Raw genomic sequence first — 19,844 nt, 5'->3', positions numbered from 1 at the left:
ACTTCATTCTTTGCCCTTAAATCTACTGCACTGACTGTTTCATTAAGCACAGACACACCAACATAAAAAGTAGGGTCACGGCTTTCTAACTGATCAACTTTTCTCCTTGAATGCTCTTTTTTAATAAAAGAATTAGCCTCTTTTGATTTACAAAATCTTTGGAAATGATTCCACTTTTTACATCTCTGGCATTGCTGACCACAAGCTAAGCATTTTCTCTTTTAGACACATGACTGCCACCACAATTAAGACAGTTGACTATGAGGCTAGGTGAGGGCACATGCTTTGAGTTTGCCGACTCACCCTTGTGCTTCACTGAGACCGTGCATACTCTGAAATTTGCTAGAAAGCTACAGGGTTTTCCAGGGACTGTTGCAGGGTTCACAGTTGCTGCCATGTGCTTGGGCCTGTTTCTTTTAAACACATGTTGCATACTATCAACATTAGCTTTATAAGACACTGGAAGCATACATTTGCATATTTGAGTGCTTTTCTGTGAGCTCACATCTGACAAATCTCAATGGCCTTATTCAAAGTTAAATCACGGTCATGAAGCAAAATCTCCCTCACAGCATCATCTTTAATACCACATACAAGTCTGTCTTATCAACTCATCCCTTAAATCACCAAATCTGCAAGTTTTAGCTTTGTTTCTCAAGTCAGTTATATATGCTGTAAAAGTTTCCCCTTTGTGTAAAATAAGTGCCTTTCCATCGTAATATTAGTTTAGGGGTTACACATCTCTAAATTTACGTTTTATGAACTCAGGGTCTTCCCTTAATTCAGCCGGTACCACTATATGCCGGTTTTCCCCCTCCCCTGCAAACACAGCAGGCACATACAAAAATGAATACTCTCTTTCTATGGCTTCAGAACCAGCTACATTAAGAAGAATAAATATCTTTGTACATGCACCTTTGCCAGAAAATGAGCTTGCATAAAAATATCGTACTCTTGCTCAAACACTATCCAGTTCTCAGCAATATTGTTATCAAATACAAGTGGAGCTGGTTTTCGAAGTCCTTCAGCCATGCCAACAAAGTATGCTTAAACACACTGCAAATATAGCCCTTGTAATTATGTATGAACATGCACACACACACACCAGGTACTTGTAATAACAGTCAAATGTACAATAAACTCTTCAAAATACTGTACTTTGCAAAATATGCTTTGAAATGGCTGTATTTTGTAAAATAACTGCACTGTAAGACTACACAAACTTGCTAACACTTTGTATACTTCAAATATCTTGAATAGTTTTAATTAATGCAATAAAGTAGCATATATCGAAAAAATGCAGTCATTTTCCTTATTTTATGTGAATCGGACATTGTTGCAAACATTTTCTTAACTATTTCGAAAATTTTTATCAATATGTCGCAGTTTTGGACATTTCGTTAACTAGAAATTCATTTTGAGCATTCAAAGCATTTTTTTTTTATATTCTTCGAGTAAGAAATCATTTAAGCAAGTTTTAGTATCTGGAATTCATTTCTGACCTGTTTTGTGAGTTGTACATGCAGTAGGGATAATCCACTCCTCTATATTCCTCCAACATTAACTGAATGCCTCTTGGTCTCGATTCTGGATCCCATTCTGACACCATGTCGCTCGTCCTAGGTTATGATTCAAGACAAACCTGCAGGGTAGTTCATTTAAATGCTTTATTATATAGAAACACATCAGGATGGATAGCAGCAACACAAAATATAAACAAACTAATTAACTGACAGACCATTACATACATACATGCTTACATCTCAACAGCTCTCTACAAAAATGGCAGTCTGTCTTGCACTTGCTCAGTATGTATACAGATGTACAACCCACGGAAAGCTTCTTAAAGGTACACATAAATACTGATCTACACCAGGCAACTGTGGCTAGTCTGTACAAGGGGCAAGGGTCTCTCCATCTATGTACTCCATCTCAGTAGTGCTGCCTGTAATCACCAAAGTGATCCTGGACACCACAGTAGATGAAAGGCTTTTAATGCATTTGTCAGGGCCATCACTTCCTTGAGGCGGAGGTCTTTTTGTAGATTCCAAGTCCCCTGAACTGTGATTTCCTTGGACAGTACCAAAGTAAAGTGTGAAGCATCTATTGTTGCAGGCTGGGTTGGTGTAGAGGGAGGAAAAAGGAAGTTCTAGATTCAGCTGGATATGAATTGCCTTCTAGTTCCTTTTGACAAAGTCTAGGACTAGGACTGGAAAGGATACAGAATGCTGGTGTTGGGTTTGGACATTTGAGGAACCAATGCATCTGCATATGGAATCTGGCTAAGGGTAGCATTAGAACAGAAGCCATATAGCCTAGAATTTGGAGACATTCCCTAACAGTTGTCATTGCTGGTGAGCGTCATCTAAAAACTGAAGATTGTAAAAGGAATCCTTTTCTTGAGGGAGATGGACACTTTTGATGGCCTAACAGACATTCCAGAAATGTCAACCTGTGGGAAGGAAATGGGGAAGACTTATCCAGGTTTAGTTGGAAGCCCGAATTTTGGAAAAAAAAATTATGGTGAAGAAGTGTTTGGGTGTAATGAACTGAGCCTGCAAGGATAAGGCAATCGCCCAGACAGGCAAAAATATAGATTCCCTGTATTCTGCAGAAAGCAATGACTGGATCCAGACATTTCTGTGAATACCCTTAGAGCTGTAGAGAGTCCAAAAGGTAAGGATGGAAATTGAAAATGTAACCCAGATACAAAAATGTTTGCAAATTGGAATACAACTAAAAATCATGGGAAGGAATAAGGAGAAAACACTCTGGAGAGTAAGCATTTTGGATTTTCTGGGAGTAAGTTTATAACTAAAAGGTCCAACAGTGGTTTCCAGATACCATCTTCCTTGTACACTAGGAAAATCCTGGAGTAAAATCCTCTTCTCTGCTGGAATCTAGTAACATGTCCTAATCATATCATGTGCTAGTATTTATGGAAGAAAAGAGTGTATCTGATTTTTCTGAAGGAAAAGAATTCCTGGTTTTGGATGAAAGGAGTTGCACTGACATTTGTAAACCTACTGGATTATTTCTAGCACCTAAACATCTGTTGTTACTTGCTTCCAAAATGGTAGGAAAAAAGATGTTTTAAATGCTATTTTGCAACGATTGCAATGGTGGGGAGAAGTATTTACATAGCCATGCACTTTTCTTAATCTAAGAAGACTCCTGGGAGCCACTGCCCTTTTTCTTAGCATCTCCCATCTTTTCTTCTTGTATTGTTACTTTCTACATTTTTGCTGCCCTGGTTTAAAATACTTCCTGAAAAGAGGCCCAGTGCCAAAATGATGGTCCCTGCTATACTTTGGAACCGGTGACTGAAACGTTTTACTCCCTGAATTAGTTTATTCTTTTCATCAAAGCTTTTTAGGACATCAGCGGAGGAGCTACCAAAAAGAACTTCCTAATCATTGTGGCATTGAGAAATAAGGATTTGACATCCTTTAGGAAACTCGAACATCAGCCAGGCACATCCACTCATTATGGATACTGAGGCCACATCATCTGCATCATAAGATGTCTTTAGGGTATGTTCTGTGACCTGAAATATTGAAGAAAGCATACTAGTCAGAGAATTTGACATGAGAAGGTAAAATAAAATGTATCTAGCTAATATCTGAGAATGTGGCAAGAAGGAATTTGGTCATATGGGCATCACAATTTATAGCTTTGAAGGGAAGGGCTGAAGAGATATAAACCTTTCTGATGCATGTATCAAATGCCCTTCCATCTTTATAACTGGTTATGGGGTTGGAAAAGGCTATTGGTATAGCAGATTCCACTTTATTCAAAGAGAGAGGACAGTCATGTTTGCCAGAGGGGTTCGGTAAAGGACTTTGTGCGACTCTGGCACCTTCCACAGCCCATCAGGCTTTTTGGGTGCCGGATGTTGGGCATCAGAGGGGCATGCAGGACTGAAGCTATCCTCCTAGGCCCCAGTCACTGGAAGAATTGCTAAGAATTTTGGGGAATCTACATGAAGGAAGTCACAATACCTCTTGAGTTTCTGACATTTCTTTTCCTTCCCATGAAGGAAGTGCTTCATTTTAGATAGTGTCTAAAAAAGATATTTTCTCAACTGGAGAGACTATTTCCTATGATTCAGAGTCAAACTGAGCAGAACAGAAGACCCAAGACGCATGATCAAGTCCTCCATCTTTTGATTCTGAAAGGGACTCTTCCGCAAAAGAGGGGGACCTTTTCTCCATAAAATGAGAGGCAACAGGAGAAGGACTGAAGGGACTGAAAACCCCTTTCTATTCATCTTTTGATCCATTTATACTAGATGGAGTGGACAGTGGTAAAAGGTCTCTGTGACTAAAGCTTTTGGCACAATTCCACACTCAGGCATAGTAGAAAATCCCCAAAATCTGGGAATAAACCCTTATGTCAGCTGCCGAACGGCCAACTAGTTCACAGAGAGGATACAGGAAATCAAAATAGAGGAAGTTACCTAAGCAGGATGACCACTCACCAGTGGAGTCCCCCAGGATTCAGTGCTGGGAACTCTCCTGTTTGGCAACTACTTTTCTGAAATAAAAGCTAATGCCAAAGGGCTCTGGCCAACTAGGTTTGCAGATGACTGCAAGCTAGGAGCAGTCACTGATTCCTTAAATGACTTAATCATCCTGCAAGAAGGTTTGTCCCAAATAAGTAACTGTTGCCAAAATCCTGGACTGAAACTAAATCTCAAAGGATATAATAATGTATTTTTGGAAAGTCATCTATCCCAGGGAACTAGGATATTAACAATACACCCATAAGAGCTGACACATTTTGGGATTTGGGAACTTATGTGGGCAGTGACCAAACTTTTAACCAACACTTGCAATTATTGTAAAACAATTCCCTCTATATTTTATAGCTTATAAACAAAGAAATGTGTCCAGATATAGGAATGTCACTGTCCCCTTTACTTAACCCTCATTAGTCCTTTTGTTGAATAAAGTGATTATTTGGCATGTACCTGTCCAGACATATGCAACTGTAATGCCTAGACAGATGCCTTATGAATAGGATACAAGGCCTAAACAACATGTCCTACATAGACTTACTCAAAGCCATGTCACTACACTCGGTATCATACAGTCTGCTAACAGTGGACTTGTCTGGCAAACAAGGCATCATCCAGCCCAATACGATTTGTTTTACTCCACATCAACAAGTCAAATGGCATAGAAAATACTTGTCTTTGGATCTAAACCTGTTCTGCAACATCAACACAATGGTTTGGAAGGACAGGTGCATCTCAAAGAGAATACCACTGCTCTGGAATGGACTCTCCAACCACATAAAACAAGTTTATCCCTGTCCATATTCAAGTGCAACTTGTATCTATGAATGGGAAATAGAAAATTTCCTCCAGGACCTGTACTAATGGACAGAGGCAGCTTCTAAATGCTTTAGCCCATGCATAGGTCCCTTCAAATTATCTATGGTATAATCCCAGTTATTTTCACATATCAACATGGCTCACTAAGGCAGCTAGCCTAGTATTTACCTATGAACCTGGGAAAGGCGAGTGTTTTTTTGATAAATTTTCCTTGGTGTATCTAGCTCAATTATTTAGACATATCGAATGTCTGAACCGCCACAAGGGAACCCACTCCCTTCTCCTGTACGTGTGTCCAGTCTTGGTGGATGTGGCTGATTCCTGAATCTAAGTGGCATCCCAGAGATCAATACCAGAGGGATCAGGGACATCTCTGACCTGGAAAGATGGGACAAAGTAAGGGTAGCTTCAGGATCTTCTTTAGTGGTTTTCTTTTTCTTTACCTAACAGAGGATGCCCAACGGAAAAGACTCAGTAGCAATATGGGGACTGGGTGAAGGCATTCAGGCATGGTTCCTCATAGTATTCTAGTGTTTGTTCTCTATAAATATGTTAAAAGTTCTAAGCTAAAAGCAAATAATTTTAGTGGGTGAAGGAAAGACAAATCTCTCAAACAGCTGTTGCGTGGTTCCCCCAAACAAAAGAGAGAGACCGTATGGGAATCCTTGTAAACAATTTGCCGACCACAGATACATTTCCCTTTCTACTAGACAAAAAATAAATGAATTTACTACAACTTTTAAGCAAAAATAAAAGGAAGGTCCCCAGACAGGTACTTAGCTGTACACAAAGCTGACATACAAGCCAGCTGTCAAAACTAAAGTCACAGTGCACAGCATCTGATTGAACACTTAAAACGACAAGAAAGTTCTGAATTTTGCCAGCCACATGTCCCCTTTTATGCCAGCACTTTTGTGCTCCAGCAGATATACAGTGTGTCCCAAAAACTTTTGCATTCTGGCCAACAAATGAAAAATTTATCACTTTTACTGAAGTCTTTTGTACAGTCCAAATAAAACTAAACCAGGCAATTAATGTCTAAGCAATGAAGGAGATCTTTTCCTTTACTTGAAAAATTTGGAAAGAAAACCAACAGACTGTATAGCCTATTTTAAAAGTTACTCACACATATTACCTCAGGAACAAAGGGTGGATTAGTCTTCAGGGGAAACCCTGTCCTTATGAAACATCAAATACAGGGGTTTGCAAGACAAGGCATGCAATTCTGAAATTCTCCTGGCTGAAGTTACAGCTAAAAAAATAATGTCTTCCAAGATAGAAATTTTAAATCTGCCAAAGCTGATGGCACACTGTCAAGGTCCTGTAACAAAAAAAGTGAAGTCACAAGAAAGAAAAGGGTTTGTAAGGGGAAAAGTACCTCTTAAAGATTTTGAGAGCCTCAAGAAAGAAATAGAAGCATGCAGCTTCTCCCATGTGAAAATTACAAATGGCAGCCAACTGTACTTTAACCATAAAATAACTATACCTTGCATCGGAGAGACCCACCAGAAAATCCAAAACAGATGACAGAGAAGCAGAAAATGGATCCAAACCTTTACAATTAACCCAGATAATGAACCTTTTCCACATATTCCTGGAGGTCTTCCTAGTGGAGGGTTTTTGTTAAGTGGTGAGAATCTGCACAACTCTGGGAGAAAGCCTGGGATTTATGGCCATCACTGGAAGTGGAGAAAAAGTATCAGACTAAGGAATTTGCTGTCTGGGTGAGGCTTGCTAGAGGATGAGAAAATCAGATCTGGAAGGGGATTCAGAGAGAAGGGATGGTAAACTAGAAAAGGCCAAAGGAAGGTGAACCAAACCTGCCAGGGCCAAGAGGGGGCATGAGGAAATAACTTTTGCCTCATACCACATTGCTTTCTGAAGAAATGTGACAGAGTAGATTGTGTGGGTAACCCTAAAGGAGCCCTGTGGGGCCAAGCATGTACATATGAAATATAGCATCCCTTGAAGACCATCTCCCAAGAGAGATCAGAGCAGAAAAAATAAATAAAAAATTGCTGCACTTGGTGTTGGTCAGGGTTGTAAACAGACTGCAGCAGGGCTGGCTCCAGCAGCTGGAAATATTGTAAGGCCACTGATTGAGGGGGCCACTTGTGACAGGAAAATTGTCTTGTTCAAATTGTTGACTAAGGTATTGGGCTTACCCAGCATATGCATTACAACAAGAAAGCACTGGCAGACATTGCTCACTACTATGTCCTTGTGGCCCCTCAACATAAGGAGTATGACTGGGTTCTACCTTGTTTGTTGATGTACCATGCCACAGATATGTTGCCCATCCATACAGCTATCACGAAAGACAAAGGGGCATCCCCAGAGTGGTCATTGGGAAAGTCATCCCCCATAAGATAGGTCTGTAAATCCTGGTAAGCTTGATGGGATGCTGCATTGACGGAGATGGAGCATCACTGAACAGAAGGTGTCCACTGAAGTACTTGTGTAAAACCTGGTGTGTGTGACAAGAGCATCAGTAATTGCCATGGATTCTAAAGGTCGAAGAAATCAGATAGGCTGGTAGGCTCTGACAGTGCAGGTCTTGAGAAGCCTGAAGAGACAGAGATGCCTGCCTGTTTGTATGAGTGTCCTGGATGATATCCAATAAAGCCCACCCAAGAGTGCCCTGTGGCCAGAAGTGTCCTTGGAAAACTATGGGATTTCTGGAACAAAAAATGTTTTCCACACTTCTGGTTGCATGAGAAGGAACTCTGATGATGTCGCACTGAAATTCCAGAAACAGTGGGAGAAGAATGGATCTGAGGCAGAGTGGTCACCCCCTCTCTTGAATAGGAGAGAATATTTTCAAATGTCAATTCCAAAGCTGGGCACAAAGATGACCTCCTTAGATCCCAAGGCTCTGAAAAAAAAGTCTTCCAAGATGTCATCCAGCTGGATCAGAGATGGAAGCTGTTGTCCAGATGTCAAAGGCTAAGGCTCTGAGAGGCAGGTAAGGCTACGAAAACTCTGAGATGACCCTGAACCCTCGACATCAAACCTGTGACTCCAGGAGCATTTCAGTTCTGAAGTCGCAGTAGAGCAAGATAAAAAAATTTTTAGAGTTGAAGTAACCTATGTTGCCCGCTCCAGCATGGTGGGCAGCACCTGGTTCCAAGGTTGCTGGATCCAACAACTGGATCAGAGAAAAGAAAAATGGGTATGGAAAAGCAGGGTCACAGTAGTGGAAAGAGGGTAGGAAGAATCCTTAACTAAATTTGGGCCTTTAGAAAGGTCCTCATAACCTTATCCAAATCTGCCTTGAACAAACTCAGAGGAGCACAGTGATCTAGAAGAAGCCACTGAGGACCATCTGGAGGACTGGGGACAGTTGGAGATAGAATCCTATAAGAAAACCATCCCGGTGAATACATCAGCTATGGTGTAATGGGGGCAGCAGGAGATCATATATGAACATGATCCAACCACAAGGCCAACGGGGAACTGCAAAATTCAAGTGCCAAGGGTCCTTCAAGGCAGGTGCTTGAAAGGTAGAAGGATCTGAAGATATTTTTTGGACTCTCTCTAGTTCTAGCCTTAGAGGAATCGCTGGGTCTGTCCTTCTCCCTGGGTCTGCCCTTCTTCATACTATCAGAAATCTTCTTGGAAGGGAGAGCACAGATAAAGAATGTGTCAAATCTCCTACTTGGGTAAGGAGAAGGCCCTTCAAAACCAACTTGGAGCAATGATCAAATAATGCGGTAGACCAAAAATAACTGCAGATTTTACACACTTCCTTTAGGTGCGTCGAATAGCATACTTGTCATTTGGATTCTGTGGTAGGATTTTACTGGCATAGGCCACATACTTTAAAACCCTGTCAGCCATGACACACACAAGATAAACTGTTGCCAGTAAAATGGAGGGAAAGCTTTGCACAAAAGCAATCCAATGGGTCTAAGCACAGTAAGAAAGGACTAAAAGAAGTCTCAGAGAAAAAAAACACCTTACTCGCAGACGACAATGCTACTGCTTCTAACTACTAAATACTAAAACTTAACAGATAATTAACTTTATTTAACCAGAAGACATACCTCAAGGGGTAGGATGGGACAGTAAGGAAAAAATTGAGTAAAAGGTTATTAAGAGTCACTTATAAATAAAAATTCACAACCCTGGAGAATACATCCATCGTGTAGCACTGCAAATGAGATCTGAGGGTAGAATGGCTACTGGTGCACAGTGGGACAGGAGCGGCTTGTGCCTTGAAGTCAAATTCTGAATTGCTGGCCTCCAATCTGATAGCATATCATATACCCAGTTGTTGAAGTAGAGAAAAAACAACATCAGACTGTTGCATATCTAACGGAAGCAGGTCCTCTGTGTCATTTTGGATATAATCCATTAGATTTCTCTCCATGATTTTAGACAGAACATCAGTCAGGCCGATGGGTCTAAAGTTATTTAGGTCTGATGTCTCTCCTCATCTACTTGTACTGGTGCCTCTGCAACCCGGGTGTATGTCATGGATGTATCCACATAATAATATTTTGATAAACACATGTAGAAAACCACCAGGTGTGTTGTCTGGAATTTTGAGATTTTAGTTTTGCCTGTTGCAATACTTACCAGATCTGTAGTTATATGAAGTCTCCCCTTGTCTCTGTAGAACACTGACATGTTGTTTAGCTTGTTGTGGTTTGTACAAAAATTTTCTGAAAGCACGTTTGCTACAACCTTTGGCTAGGTCTCATTTCAGAATTTAATGTTAGATTCACAAGTTCCTCTTTTCAAATATTTTATGACAATTAAGAAATGTTAGAATTGCTTTAAGACTTTGCCTTGGAATTTATGATATAAATATTGGATCTTTTAGGCCAGTTTCAGTTAGAAATAAGCAATTAATGCCAGCTAATGACACTGTGTGAAGGCCCCAAAGCAGAATAGCTGGTAATGGTTCAGATTTGGTACTGACACCGACATGGGCATTTCACAGGCTTGGGATGCTACAGTATTCTTTCAATACTGAATGTAGACACCTTCCTGCAAGTAGAATATCTGGCTATACAAAGTCATAAAAAGTAACTGGAGACTCTTGCAATGCTCATACCCTTGAACTGAGTTTCACAGTATTCCATGTGGGTTATGACGGGGAGTCTCCCACAAAACTGGGTACCAAGATATTTTTCACCAGTTGCTAAGCAGCAGAAGGTGACCCCACTGACTATCACAAGTTCTTGGCTTTTAGGTAACCAGTTGAAATGTTAGGACCTAACAGAGCAAGTCCTGAAATACAGAGAGTGAATGGCCAAAAGATTGGACTTTAAGTCTGAGATGCCATTTCTCGGAATACTGTATTTGCTTTTCTCAGAGGTATGGCGATATCAGAGTTGGTATGTTGGTGTGTGTGTATAAATATATATATATATATATATATATATAAATAAATATATATATATATATATATATAAATAAATATATATATATATATATATATATATATATATATATATATATATATATAAATAAATATATATATATATATATATATATATATATATATATATATATATATATATATATATATATATATATATATAATATATATATATATATATATATATATATATATATATATATATAAATATATATATATATATATATATATATATATAATATATATATATATATATATATATATATATAAATATATATATATATATATATATATATATATAAATAAATATATATATATATATAAATAAATATATATATATATATATATATATATATATATATATATAAAATAAATATATATATATATAAATAAATATATATATATATATATATAAATATATATATATATATATATATATATATATATATATATATATAAATATATACAAATATACACACACACACACACACACACACACACACACACACACACACACACACACACACACACACACACACACACACACACACAAATATACAAGTTCCAGGGGGGGTGATCTTGAGATTCGCTCTTCTGTGCTTTGTCTTTTTTTTTTTTTTTCCCTGGCATTTTGAATGACAATATTTAAAGAGAGAACCATTCTTTTAATACCTTTGAAGCAACTGTTTTATATTATTTTTTGTACAGTATGTCTTGCAAAAAAAGAAGTTAAGAACTCACCATAACATTCCATTTGAGTAGGTGTACTTCATTTGTCTTCAACCTGTGGGCTTCGGATTCACATCGGATCTGACATGGGCGCATTTTCCAGCTATGGATCCAAGCTCCAGACTCCTCCCCTTACCCATAATGCCCCATTGTCTCCCTTCTCCTTTCAGATTGAGTTTGCTGCCTAAGAGGTATCAGATACCTGACCCAATATTACCTCATCATAACAAAGAATCTCCATGACACACTCAGGCCTAGACTGAGTCAAGCGGCACACAATTTATGCAAAGCTAAATGCAAATTGCACCAATGATAAGGTCAAGGGGAGGGGCGGTTGAAGACAAAGTACAGCTACTCAGATGGAACGTTATGGTGAGTGCATAACTTCTTTATCTGAAGTAGTTTACTTCATCTGGTCTTCAACCTGTGGGACAGAGTCCCAGCTACCAAAAACGTCTGGGTGGCCCTCATGGAAGGATATTCTGGAGCACTGCAGAGCCAAAGGATGCTCTGCTCCTAGACACCATGTCCAGCTTGTAATGTAACATGAAGGTATGAGATGAGGACCATGTAGCTGCCGAGCAGATATCGTCCATAGACCAGAAGGCAGCTGACATAGCCATAGATCGGGTGGAATGTGCTTTCACTTGTCCTGGCAGAGACCTACCTTTCACAGCATAGGCTCAAGCAATGCACAGGGAAATCCAGCGAAAAAATTGTTACCTTGAAAATTGGCTTGCCTAAGAAGGGTTTAGCATAAGACACTAACAGTTGATCAGACTTACGAAAAGGTTTCATCCTGTGCAAATAAAATCTTAGTTGTCTATGGACATCAAGCAGGTGCAGCTTGTATTCCCCTTTGTTCTGGAAGTTGGGGGAAAAAATGGTAAATTGATAATCTGATTAAAGGTGGCCTCCCAAGGCCACCTTAAAAAGGAAAGATGGATTACTGCTCAGCGACACTCTTGTCTTTGTGAAAGATCATGTAAGGCACCTTAATAGAAAGAGCTGAAGCTCTGACACTTCTGGCTGAGGTAATAGTTACCAAGAAAGCAGTTTTCCATGTTAAAAACTGCAAATCAACTGAAGCTTCAGGTTCGAAGGGTGCAGAAACCAATGTCTGTAACACTAAGGTAAGATCCCACGAACACGTAGGGTCCTTAACTGGAGGTCTAAGAAGAAAAGCACCTTTAAGAAAGGTCTTACAAAGTTTGGAAGAAGCCAAGGAAGACATAGTCATCCCCACATGGAAATTAGAAATAGCTGCTAGTTGCACTTCAGCTGTAGAGGAACTAGCACCCTGATGAAAGATGGTTGCCAGAAAATCTAAGACTGCTGAAAGAGGTGCCGTGAAAGGGTCCAACGCCCGCTGAGTGGGCCATATGGAGAAACGCCTCAATTTACTACGATACAACTTTCTGATGGAGGATTTGTGAGCCACTACCAAAACGGACTTTACAGGGGATGACAATCTGGGAGTTCTGATAATCATGGGAACTGGAATAGCCAAGCCATGAACTTCAGATTGTCCAGATCTGGGTGAGGGATCCCTGAGGAATGAGAAAGAAGATCCAGAATTGGATCAAACGTCCATAGAGGAACAACTAAATGAGACCACAGTGAGGGGAACCATACCTGGCGAGGACAGAATGGGGCGATGAGGATCACAGTGCTGCCCAGCTTTCTGAAGAAACTTTGACACAAGAGGAAGCGGTGAATAAGCATAGAGGAGACCGGCAGGCCAAGCATGAACCAGAGTGCCTCTGGGGGCTTCCACCTCCGGTGGGGTTCAGAGTGAAAAACACGCTGCATTTCATATTGGAAGATGAGAAGAGATTGCAGCAAGGCTGACCTCACTTTAGAAAAATCTGATCTACTACTGAAGGATTCAGAGACCACTCATAAGGAATCAGGATAGATCTGCTGAGCCTGTCTGCTAGAATGTTGGACCGCCCCGGAATGTGCATTGCTACTAGAGACTGGAGATCGCCCATTCCCACACTCTCATGGCTTCTCGACAGAGGGGATAAGATCTGGTTCCCCCTTGTTAGTTTATGTACCACACCGCTGGCATAGTATGTATGAATAGCAATCGTCCCTAGAGGAAGATGAGCATGAAATGCCTGCAACGCAAGAAGGACCGCCCTCATCTCTAAAACACTGAAATGCAAATTGGTCTTTGAGGGGGACTATGTGCCTTGGTCCTACCCAAGCAGTGCCCCCTCCAGGCTAGCTGGGAGGAGTCTGTGGTCATCATGGTTTTGGGAAAGGGTGAATGGAGCATCCCTTGAGGAGATCTGGGGACTGAATCCACTACCGAAGGGAGACCTTGCATACTCTTAAGATTCTCACTGGAAAGGATAGAGGGAAGTCCAACAGGGACCAATGAACTGCAAGGGGCACTGAAGAACTCTCATATGAAGTCGAGCCATTGGCAAGAGACTGATCGAGGCCACCATGGAGCCCAATGCCCTTAGAAGTGCTTCGGGTGTAGACACTTGAGCATAAAGAATTTGTAACACCAGTAATCTTAGACTGTGTATTCTGTCCAGGAGGAGGAAAACCCTCATTTGAAGTGTCTAAATGCACCCCGATAAAATCCAGTATCTGGACCGGAGCTAGAGAAGATTTGTTCAGATTGATGGTAATACCCAGTTTGCTCACTAATCGAATGAAGTAATCCTTGGCTTGGTACAGTAGACGCTCTGAAGGGGCAGCAAAGAGCCAACTGTCCAGGTACGGAAAGACCTGAATACCCTGGAGCCTCAGGTGAGCCGCTACAACCACCATCACCTTGGTAAACACCCTGGGGTCTGTCGTGAGACCAAAGGGAAGGCTCTGAAATGACAGTGATTGGCTCCCAGCAGGAAGGGAAAAAACCTCTGGGAGCACCTATTAATTTTGATGTGGTAGTACGCATCCTGGAGATCGATCGAGCACATTCAGTCTTTGGCCTGCAGAAAGAGCAGGATAGCTTGAAGAGTGACTATCGGGAAATTTGCCTTGGTTACGGACAGGTTCAATGTGGTCAGATCCAAGATTGGTCTAAGGTCCCCCATTTTCTTTGGCACTAAAAAGAACCTGGAATCAACGGACCGGACTGGTCTGGGGTGACCGGCTGGATTTCTCATTTCTTCAGCAGTGTCCCTATTTCTAGCGCTGCCTTCTCCCACTGTGCGGGTGGGACATCTGGGAGGAGCTTGTTCGAATGGGGATGATCCTTGAATGGAAGAAAATATCCTCTGGATATGATTCGCAACATCCGGCAATCTCTTGTACTGGACTCCCATGCCTTTGGGTGAAGCGACAGATGACTCCAGACTGCCTCCAGAGATTAGCAGTATGGCAACCCTGCGAGGCTGCTGCCTGGGTGTCTCACAGAAAGATTCTCGGGACCCGGAATTTCTAGGACCCCCTCTGCCTCTGGGGGATGGAGAGTCTGAAGCATCCCAGGAAAATGCCCGAGACTTCTGGAACCATATCTTTTTCATTCCTCACTGATTCCCGGAAAATAATCTTTGAGGAGACGAGAAGCAGATTCCAATGGCAGACAGTGTCCTTCCTGTCCTTCTTGCTCTGGACCAGTGTCTTTCACCGATTTCCCGAAGAGAGAAGAACCATCATAAGGGGCACTGGAAAGACACCTTGAAGGGCTCTGAAACTGACAACTGTAGCCAGGCATGACGCCGCCCTTGCAGCTCCCTCCGTGGCATGAGAGAGCAATCACTTTGAGAGTGGCCATTTGAGTGAACGTCTTTTTGCCCTCCGCCAACATGGACTCTGGGGTAGACTCCGTGATTTCCTTCACTAGATCTCTCTGGAGTCCAATGACGTGTACCATATAGTTCAGCTCCCTCACAGAGAAGGTCACTGAAGTATATACTTGCTTCCCAAAATGGTCCATCGTTCTTGATTCTTGATCAGGGGGATGAACCACGGAGCTCTCCTGTCAGCTCCTTCTTGGTGGCGGCTGCCACCATCATCGTATCTACTGGGTACCCCTTGTTCCAATGTGTCCTGACGGGGGGGCTCAACACTTTGTCAGGGTGCTTGGGAATGGGCTCTATGGTGTCAGCCTCCTTCCATGCCCTAGATGTTATCAGATCCATGAGGCAACACCCAAGAGGTAGATGAGCCTGAGCAGAATGCCTCCTGGAACACAGACTTGTCTGAGGTCAGTTTTTGGGCTGAACCCCCCCCCCCATCTGGTGGAGGCGCTCCATGATGTCTCCAAAGGAGACATCTTCCGGGGGGTGACCTTGGTGAACCTTCCACTTCATCCAAGTCTGTGTCTTCTGTGAGGGATTTTGGAGGAGAGTCCAAGTGCCTCCTCTTACACATATGTTTGTGGGGTACCTCCTCAGAGGGACTCACAAACCTCTTGTTGTTCCAGCAACAGAACTTCCTGAGGCACAGTGAACACAGGCTGTCCCTGAGATGGCAAAAGAGTCGCAACCGCAGCATGAGCCAAGGGGGTCTGGACAGAGTCAGAGAACGAGATGGCAAGAGGCCTCAACACCATGAGAACCCTTTCCACCACGTTGAATGCTGAGGGGGGATGAACCTCCTAGGACATACCGGCGGTGGCCACCTCCCCCATGACCTGACAAGACAGAGTCGGAGCCAAGCCTCCAGGAGCAGAGATACCAAATGGAATACTCCGCTCCAAAGCGCTTGGAGCAAAGAGCACCCCCTTGGATCAGACCCCAAGGCTACGGCTCTGAGAGCTCGGATCTGACTAGATTGGATCAGACAAGCTTAAGGCAACAGCCGGCATCAAGGTACATGGTACCATCAGCACCAAAACCTCACCCCAGAGGGTCCTCGGATCCAAAACCTCCACAACTGCTGGTCAGATCAGAGAAGGCATTACTGATCAGAAAAAAAGTTGCAAGGAACTCCCTCCAGAGGGAGAGGGCGCCGGCAAGACCCCCATCTGGATTTGAGTGCGGATCATCATCTTGTCCATCTCCGCTTCACTGAGACTCTGGGCGGAGAGGGAGGCCGCCACCAAAACTGGACGAGTGCGCCGGTGGGGAGAAGACCTAGCTTGGAACTGGCTACGAGTCTCCTTGGGCTCGGGGGAGAAACTGAGTAAATGCAACCGAGGAGACCCAGGCCTAGGTGGCGGACCTACCTGCGAACAGCGGTCAGGGGACCACTTGCGTGACTGGTCTTTCTTAGACTTATCCCATTCCCCGAACCTCTTGGTAAGAGCTTGAGTCCCCCGAGGTCAGGGAAGGGGAACTAAATGCAGCAGCCGCTGCTACCCCTGTGGGGGAAGAAGGGAATGTAGTCCCTGAAGAGGGGAGCAAACCCTTTAGGATAAGTTTGTCCCGCCTGTCCTTAAGTGCCCTGGGGTTGTAGCCAATGCAAATAAGACAGGGAAACTTAAGGTGACCTGCACCTAGGCAAACCACGCACAGAATGTGGCCATCCAACTGAGACAGCTTATGGCCAAAGCCTGCCTTAGAGGCTTCTGCCATCTCCATATCAGGCTCACACAAACACACACACACACACACACACACACACACACACACACACAAACACACAAACACACAAACACACAAACACACAAACACACAAACACACAAACACACAAACACACAAACACACAAACACACAAACACACAAACACACAAACACAAACACACACACACACACACACAAACACACACACAAACACACACACACAGTCTCTAGATAGGGAAAGAGGAAAAGAGGTGAAAGCTTTTTTTTTTCTCCGACGCAGAAAGGAAAGAAAAGATATAAGGAAGAAAAATACGAAGAAATAAGATAGGACCTACTAGCTGGAGCTCAGAACCCATGCTTGTAACCATGATGGTGGCAAACAAGATCTGAAGGGAGAAGGGAGACAAGGGGGGCATTATGGGTAAGGGGAGGAGTCTGGAGCTCGGATCCATAGCTGGAAAATGCGTCCGTGTCAGATCCGATGTGGATCGGAAACCCACAGGTTGAAGGCTAAATGAAGTAAACTACTTCAGATTTGTCATTTTAATACAGTAATTTATGACTACAGTAATTTATGACTGCCAAATACATTTTACATAGATGGCTCCATTATGCTGCTTAGGACACTGTGGTTTACAGAAAATCTTATTTTAAAATGTATGTTCAGAGAAGCCTCAAATTAGCAGACTTACCATTTCTTAGGCTTTGTAAGCAGCTTGTACTTATTATATTTAATTTTCCATTCCAGTATGTCCTTACACCGTTGACAAACTCCATCATGAACTTTAGTATTGAGTTTCTAAAATATACAAACAAAAAGTTAATTTCACATTCCCTCAAAGTATCCTGATTTTTTTCATTTAATTAAGTGCTATAGTTTTAAAGTATACAAATATTCTCTGATCTTCAGTAAAACTATTAAAGAAAACTTGGGTGTGGTTATGGTTCATCAACATGTTGTGTAAATATGGTTTGCACAGACAGAAGGTAGTTCAAGCTTAAGCAAGGTGATAAAGAGGCATGACTTTCACCTAGAATGTTGAAACACGGACGCTACAGTAGCTATGACTCAAACAAAACTATTACACAATGCAGAGAAATAAAATTAGAAATGATGATTTTAAAGTGAGTCATGAGTGTTTTTAATTTTAAAACATTTTTCCTGCAGTTTTACTTAATGATTTAAAAAATTAAAAGGGTGAACTTTCATTACAAGAACATGTATAATTTTCTGAAATGTAGACCCATCTAGGACATCAGACACTCTAAAATAAAAATGAAGAATGGACGTTTAAGTACATTTTACCTACTGCTCACCAAATGCTGGGATAAGGTCCACCTTCCCTGTGACCTTGAACAGAATTAAGCTAATAAATCTGAGAATGAAGTATGGAATGCTATGTAACTACAGGCAGAAAGATTCAATTCTGTTGTACGAACACTTTCTTATTTACCAAGTGACACTTAAAACATATTTGCCTACATGCTCCTAACCTCCAAATCCAGCTTTTCTTGCCAGCTTTTCTTGCAAAGAACCATCTGCTACTCTTAAATCCTACGAATATACTCTGTCCACATCCATTCAATGAAAGCCATTTACTCTAGTTAGTCCTATAAGCAGCACTTGTACTTGGTGCCCCTTAACATCTCTCCCCTCTATCCAAATGACAGCCGATCTATTATACACACACACATCATACATACACACACACACATATATATATATATATATATATATATATATATATATATATATATGTCACATGGTCGACAGTTCATTTGATAGACTTTTATTTGGTCGACAATTCATATGGTCGGCAGGCAGATTTGCCCCCCTCCCCAATGTTGTTAGACCCTAGAGTTGATATATATAGCTAGGGGCGGTGTGGGGGGCACAGCCCCCCACATTGGGGGGGTGTGGGGGGCAAAGCCCCCCACATAAAACTGCTTGTCGATCAAATGAATTGTCGACCAAATAACAGTCGATCAAATGAACTGTCGACCATGTGAAGTAGACCCATATATATATATATATATATATATATATATATATATATATATATATATACATACACATACACATACATATATATATATATATATATATATATATATATATATATATATATACATATACATACACACACACACATATATATATATATATATATATATATATATATATATATTCACTTTGAATCAGCCGAATGTTCAGAACATCAACGTTCTGATCATCGAGACCAGAGAATCGATGTTCAGAACATCTAAGTTTCAAAATGCACCACACAAACACCAAATAAATTACAAAAACTATGTTATTCAGGGGGGCATCGCCACACCCCTCCATTCCAACTCCGAGACTGCAGTACAGTGGGGTAAGGGAAATCTCCCTTTTACCGCTATATATGGTAGCACTAAATGGGAGATTTCTCGTACCCTACCTGCAATGCCAACACTCAGATGGCACACACACACAACATGCAGGGCACCTTGCTGCCCTGCATACACACCCACAATTCTACATTTTCACTTACCTGGCACTTCCACTTTAAACCTTCGATGTTTTGAACATCGATGTTCTGGTCTCGATCAGAACGATGTTTTGAACATTCGAGGATTTAAAGTGGAACTATATATATATATACATAAAACTGCTTGTATATATATATATATATACATATATACATATATACATATACATACACACACACACATATATATATATATATATATATATATATATATATATATATATATAAATAACTAGAAGAAAACAAATAAAAATAAAAATTCAAATAAAAGTCCGAGAGCCAATAATTAGCGCTTTCATCCAGGTTTAAATGTACTGGATTTCTTCAGAATGTTTAAAAATACAAATAATGAGTTAATAAATAAGCATCAACTGTAAAGAGA

General features: G+C 41.3%; 1 protein-coding gene across 1 annotated transcript in view; it reads right to left on the bottom strand.

Moving 5' to 3' along the window:
• CCHR2.PART2H9orf85 (chromosome chr2.part2 C9orf85 homolog) overlaps positions 1 to 19,844 on the bottom strand; it is a gene marked incomplete at its 3' end in the record, with an annotated part of 415,323 nt that overhangs the window by 193,724 nt on the left and 201,755 nt on the right. The window contains exon 2 of the mRNA XM_044064395.1: positions 17,624 to 17,730. Within this exon, the coding sequence (XP_043920330.1) occupies positions 17,624 to 17,730 (107 nt within the window). The remainder of the gene's footprint in view (positions 1 to 17,623; positions 17,731 to 19,844) is intronic.

This window comes from Protopterus annectens, chromosome 2.part2 (assembly GCF_019279795.1).
Source record: "Protopterus annectens isolate FY-2018-M chromosome 2.part2, PAN1.0, whole genome shotgun sequence".
Classification (NCBI taxonomy): Eukaryota; Metazoa; Chordata; order Ceratodontiformes; family Protopteridae; genus Protopterus; species Protopterus annectens.
Note: the sequence above shows the minus strand (reverse complement) of the source record. Positions and strands in the feature narration are given on the sequence as shown.